At 35.1% G+C, this 6,718-nt stretch overlaps 1 protein-coding gene across 1 annotated transcript in view; it reads right to left on the bottom strand.

The window, feature by feature from the left end:
• ATG14 (autophagy related 14) overlaps positions 1-6,362 on the bottom strand; it is a 27,343-nt gene extending 20,981 nt beyond the window's left edge. Inside the window, exons 1-3 of the mRNA XM_027842842.1 lie at positions 6,301-6,362; positions 4,520-4,565; positions 3,696-3,777 (exon numbers count right to left, since the gene is read on the bottom strand). Of these exons, the coding sequence (XP_027698643.1) occupies positions 3,696-3,777; positions 4,520-4,549 (112 nt within the window). The 5' untranslated portion in view covers positions 4,550-4,565; positions 6,301-6,362. The remainder of the gene's footprint in view (positions 1-3,695; positions 3,778-4,519; positions 4,566-6,300) is intronic.
• Between the last annotated feature and the right edge of the window lie 356 nt (positions 6,363-6,718).

Genomic DNA, 6,718 nt, shown 5'->3' on the forward strand with positions numbered 1-6,718 from the left:
GCAACTGGGTAGATATGGCCAAACCCTAAAAGAAGTCAATAATAAGGAACTATTAACTTGGAGAGAGGTCTCAGGTAGAAGTCCCAGAGCTTGGCCCTGTGTTTTTTTGCCATTTTAATCACTGATTTAAAAAAAGTCGTGAATAGCCTAGGCCTGCTAACCAAATTCTCAGGTTACCACACTAGAAAGAATTGTTAATATATCAGACAACAGAATAAGGATTCATCCTACTAGGTAAAAAAAAAAATCAACTTTATAAATATAATATGGGAAGTACAGATACTAGACAACAATTTGTAGGTTTTAAGAGAAAACAAACTTAATATAAGTCAACAGTACATGATGACAAAAAAAAAAGGAATGTCATCTTAAGCTCCATTAAGAAAGAGGTTTACAGGGGCAGCTAGGCAGCGCAGTAGACAGAGCACGGGCCCTGAAGTCAGGAGGACCTGAGTTCAAATCCGGCCTCAGACCAAATAGTTGACACTTACTAGCTGTGTGACTCTGGGCAAGTCACTTAACCCAAATGCCTAAAAAAAAGAAAAAAAAAAAAGAAAAAAAGAAAGAGGTTTACAAAGGAAACCAATTATAATAGCTATCAACATATTAAAAAAAATGTTCATGGATCTCAGGTTAAGAACCCTTGGCCTACAGTAATATATGCATGATCCACTTTAGAAAGCAGACTGATAAATGGAAGAGCATTCAGAAGGTGATAACCAGGATAGGGAGAGGCCTGCGGCCCATGCCATATAAGGAATGAGGAAGGAACTGGGGATGTTTATCCTCAAAAAGACAAGATCTGGACATGGAAATGATAGTTGTTCTTAAGGATCTGAATCAATGTCTAAAGGACAAAAGATTAGATTTGTTCTGCTTGGCACCAGAAAAGTTGAACTAAGAACAAAGGGAGAATTTTAGAGAGGCAGATTTAGGCTCAATGTAAGGAAAAAACTTTTTAACAAACAGAGCTACCCCAAAGTTTAATGGACTGCTTCAGAAAGTTGGGGCAGTGGGTCCTGCTCAGTAACAGGTCTTCAAGCAAAGGCTGGACGACCACGTATCTGGGATGCTATAGAGGTGATTTCTATTCATGTACAGATCAGACCAGATGGCCTCTGAGGTTACTTTTATCTCCCATCAGATTCTGTGAACTCTTACAAGAGTTTTTAAAAATTCAATTTTATTTTGTTTTCAGTCCCAAATTCTCACTTTCCCTCCTTCCCCTGCTCTACCCATTGAGAAGGCAAAAAAACCAAAACCCATTAAAAAATATATAGTCATGCAAAATGAATTCCTGCATTAACCCTGTCCCAAAAGAGAAAGAAAAAGAAAGGAGGAAAACAAAGGAGGAGAAGAAAACATGCTTCAGTCTGCACCGAACATATCAGCTCTCCACATGGAGACATGCTTCATCCTGAATACTTTGGAATTGTGACAGATCTGTGATAGTGCACCTATCACAGAGAGATGGCACAGTATTCAGAGTGTCAGGCCAGAAGTCAAGAAGACTCATCTTCCTGAGTTCAAATCTGGCCTCAGACATTCACTAGCTGTATGACTCTGGACAAGTTAATTTACCTTGTTTGCCTCAGTTTCCTCATCTGTAAAATGAGCTGAAGAAGGCAATGGCAAATCACTCCAGTATCTTTGCCAAGAAAATCCCAAATGGAGTCCCAAAGAGTCAGACACAACAACTGAACAACAAAAAGACACATCTTTCACTGCTGTGGATCAGCAGCTTCTCTAATTTAAAGTTTTAGAGTTTCCTTAAGTGCTGACAAATTAATGGTCATATTGAGTTGATAAGAATCAGAAGCAAGACTTTGTACTCCTCAAGCTATCTATTTAGTAAACTCCTGTACCTGAAGATTTACAAAATACACACTGAATGAAAATCAGTTTTCCTATTCAAGATCTCTGAACTCTCATTTTTAGTTCAATTCAGATTTCTAATTGCCTTGCATGCAGTAAGAAATTAATAAAAGTTGTTTCAACTGAATTCTGTTTGGGTTTATCAACAACATTCTTACTCAAGTTAGGTCTCTCCAAATGTTGTGATTTTCTGTTCTTATTTTACTCTTTTTCTTTTTAGGCTATTTAATTTATTTTTATGATCTTAACTTTGCTCAATTCTTTAATTTACTATCCCTACTCATCTTTCTGGTAACTACTTTGATTTCTTATTATAAGTTAAAATTTAACCCAGTGGCCATGCTAATATCATAAGAACTACCTTCCTAACTCTGATTATGCACATTTGAAGCGAGACATTATATTCTTTCTTCTTTTTCTGCATGCTAATGGTTACCCAATCTTAATGCTGTCTTTTTCTTTTTCTCCACAATACCAACTGATAAATATCTTTGATCTATCTAAAACTCAGAGAAGTGTTTTTAAAGAGCCAATCTCAGTTATGAAGATCTGGGCAAGTCACTTAATCTTGGTGCTGCAGGCAACTTTCTAAGAACTAAGTTGCAGAACATGTGCCATTTTGCATGGTGGAGGGAGTTTCCACACTGGAAGTTCTCCCCATCCCATTGGCCATACAATGACTGTAATTTTAATTAGCTTCTTTTCTTATATGTACAATCTATGAATATAGGCCTCATGAAACCTTAACTTGTAAGTTTCTAAGAGAATCAAGACTCCACTGTATTAATATTCTACAGAAGCCTGGCAAACTGTGGATCATCAGCAAATACCAAGAAATAAAAGAACAATGTTAAACAAATTGATGCCCATGAGGTATAGATATAAAACTGAGGTGGATCACATTGTGGTGACAGGATTGCGATTCATGGTACTCTTTTAAGACTCTTGAAATTACCCTCTAAACCCTGAATTGTGACAGAACAATCCTACCTTATAGAAATATTTCATAGAACCAAGAATTTCACAGTTGGGAGGTACTTGATAGATTATCTAATTCAATTTGTACCTGAAAGAAATTTTGTTTACGACATCCCTGACAAGTAGCTGTCCAAGCTGGACCTGAATGGACAATTTTTAAACCATTTCCCGTGTTCAGTGGAACCATATGCTGAGTCTTAAATAACAATCCAGAGGTCTATAGAAATCCATGGAGTGAGTGGCAAAAGAGAACTGTTGAAGAATACTTTATCATCTGTTAGGAGCAAGGACCATGCCTTTTTGCTGCCTTACCAGATCTGCTGCCAACTGGACAAAATGGAGGGCCCTTGATGCCAAAAGAGTAAAGGAGCAAAGCCACAAAACCATTTTTAAATCCAGAAAAGCAACATATCATTAGATAATCCTCCATTTTTATGTTGTAATATTGTCACTGCAGCTCCTTCCATTAAAATTTCCAGACACTTCACCAAAACAAACAAAAAGCCCAAGGAAGAAGTATATACCACTTGAATTTGTCCCTTCACATCAGGTCACTTTTAATGTAATTACTGGGATCACAACGCTACTTCCTGTCATTTCTTAATTTTCTTTACATATCACTTTTGAGGGATATTGTTGAGGTGATTTCTGACCAGGTATGAGTTGGACTAGATGGTCTTTAAGGTCCTTTTCAATTCAACTCATTGCCATTATGATCACCTCTATCAAAATATCCAGATAAGCAGAACACTTTAGCAAAAAAGGAAGGAGAATACATCACTTGAGTTTGTCTTTGAATAGCAAGTCAATTTTGATGTAATTATCTGGGTCAAAATCCTTACTTCTTGTCATTTCTTCATTTCCTTTACATATTGTTTGTTTCAGCTGTTCAATTCTCAGTTTACAGGACATTATTTTCCATCTCTGAAAAAATAACATATGGTAAATATTTGAGAAATTCAAGTTTTATGATGAATAAATGTCATATGACCAAAAATCTCTTTAATTTGGAAATGCTTCTTCTTAAACAAGATTAAATATAACTTTCCCAAAATGAAGTAAAGTACACTCCCCAAAATGGAACAATTCTCAGCTGGTTGGAGTGTTCTGGGAAGTGTTAATATCTCCCAGCTACTCTATCAGATATTCTATTAAATCCAAATAAGCTTTACTACAGCTGAGCTGCCACCCTCTAACTCAAAAAGCTCCACATTCTTATAGACAAGGACAATTGGAGATTCAATAAAAAACAATTTATTGGTTACAAGGAGTTACAGCAAAAAGGTCCAGCAATATAATACCTCCAAGTCTCTCTGTTAAGGACAGAAAGACACTTTCTCTTAAAAATATTTTAAAATAGTTCAAAATAAATAAAAACTTAGGAGGAAAATTTGTGACGAACTATATTCAAGAAGCAATGTTTTGAAGTTTTTGTTTATGTTTTCCTTTTTGCTAAATATTTAAATATATAAGAAAAACATTCAGTGATAAACACAGGTGATTCCCTTGTAGAAAAACTGAGTATTTGGGCTCCAACTTGATTTTAAAAAAGAAAAAAGCCTTGAAATAGGAAATCTCACATTTAAGGAATCATAAAAAATAAACAATAAAATTTTTAAAAATCTTATTAAAACAAAATTTTTGTTAAAAAATTTCCATAACTCACCAACTGATCTGTTACCCACTTTCCTTCCATAATGGCCTTAAGCACACTATAAAGGAGAAAAACAAATATTAAAGTCAACTATAAAACAATATTTCACCAGTAGGAAGTAGATTTTTCTTAAAGAATAACTTTTTTTTGCATATGGCTAATTTTTCCCCCAGTGGAGCCTAGAACATTAGAGATTGATGTAAATAAGACCTTTCTCTCCCAGCTCACTGCCCTCTGAAGATCCTTTGCCATCCCCAGCTCTCATCTCTCTCACTTATCCCCTTCTTCCTCAACTTTCTCTTGTTAAAAGACTATAAGCTTCTATGTAACCTTCTTCACACTAATTCACTGAACAGTTTCTGTATGTAAGGCATTATGTCAAGTTCTCAGGGAGAGATTATAAATAAGCATAAGGGATCACAATTCTTGTCTTCAAGGAGATTGCAATCTAGTTGGGAATAGAAGGCATAAACAAATGAAAAGCTAATCAGTTAACAAGTATTATATAAGTGTTGTAACAATATAAATGACACTTCAATAAATTGGCCAATCTTTAAACTGGCATAAGAGATAAAAACACAGATGTTGTCATCTTCAAAGCAATTACTCTGGAAGGCTACTCCCATATTCTTGAGATGGTATCATTACTCAAAACATTTCTGGAACTCCTTTTTTGGAATGTCCTTGAGAATGCCTTCAGCAAACATAATCTCTGGAATATGTAGAACAGTGGCAAATTGCTGATATCAGAAGATGGATTTATTTTTGGAGCCCAAAGTCATTCTAAGTCATATCTAGTGAAGAAGACAAGTGATAATGTAAAATGGGATCAAAACAAGGAATGGATATAAAATTGGCTCTTCCTTATGAAGAAAATGTCAAGATCATAAATGATCTAAAATTTCCTGAAGACAGTGTTAGTAAAAAGGTGTTTGAAGACTCAGGGATTCTTAATGTTTTTTTGTGTCATGGATCCCTTTGGCAAACTGGTAAAGCCTACGGATCTCTTCTTAGAACAATGCTTTTAAATGCATAAAATAAAATTTTGTTGTTCAGTCATTTCAGTCTTGTCTAACTCTTTGTGAACCCATTTGGGGTTTTTGTGGCAAAGTTACTGGAGTGATTTGCCATTTCCTTCTCTTGCTCATTTTACAGATGAGACAACTGAGAAAATAGGGCTAACTGACTTGCCCAGGGTCACATAGCTAGTAACTGTCTGGAGCTGGATTTGAATTCAAGTCTTCCTGACTCCAGGCCTGGTGACTGATTTACTGCACCACTGAGCGGCCCCATATAATAAATGTAATGGAAGCCATTTATCTTGAAATATGGTTATAAAAATATTATTAAAAACAAGACTAGGACCTCAGGTTAAGAACTATTAGTAGACTAATTTAACTGAAGACAAGGATTCATGTAAGGAATTAGGCTGGAAAGATAGATTGTGATGGCTAATTTCTGATGCAGCCACCACTAGCTGTTGCTTAATTATCCCCAAATTTTTCATTCTGAGACCTGTTGCTACTATTCTTCCTACTAGTACTTTACCATAGATATGATCTCAACATCTCCTAGCTGTCCAATCTTTCTCCAAGTATAAAGTCTTTAGAGAGTCCCATATTTGGACCCCAGTCCCCAACACTGCACCTTTGGGAAAGTGTCGGGAGAACAGGACTCCATATATTTTCCAGGACAATTACTATCACCGTTCAGAAGGCATGTCTTCATATCGTAACATATACAGACAAAAACATGGTATAGGGCCAAATGGAATCTGCAAATAAACAACTTACTCTTTTCGGAATTCATCCTGCTTTCTTTTAAGATGGCTTAACCTCTCCTTCTTGTCTACAAATCTGTGAGAAACAAAAAACAATTGTTCTAGTTTATATATTTTCAAAGTTTATTAACTTAGTGAATTGTTAAGAGCTAAATTTTTTACAATATGATCCACAAAGTTGTACTATATCTCATGTTTATTTTAATAAGGGGTTCAATAATTTCCATTCAAAAAAGATTTCTTAAGTTCATAATTTTAATTGAATTAGTTTCTATGGTAGGCACACCAAAATAAGAAACGTAATCAGATTGAACAAAGGTTTCCATTTTTATAAGTCCATGTCACATAGGTCATCCAAAAATTATTTTGTATAAATAGCTTAATAACCAATAATAATAATAGTTTACATTTATATAGTGTTTTAAGTATAA

The sequence above is a fragment of the Vombatus ursinus genome, unplaced genomic scaffold, assembly GCF_900497805.2.
Source record: "Vombatus ursinus unplaced genomic scaffold, bare-nosed wombat genome assembly UNPS02014893.1, whole genome shotgun sequence".
Lineage (NCBI taxonomy): Eukaryota > Metazoa > Chordata > Mammalia > Diprotodontia > Vombatidae > Vombatus > Vombatus ursinus.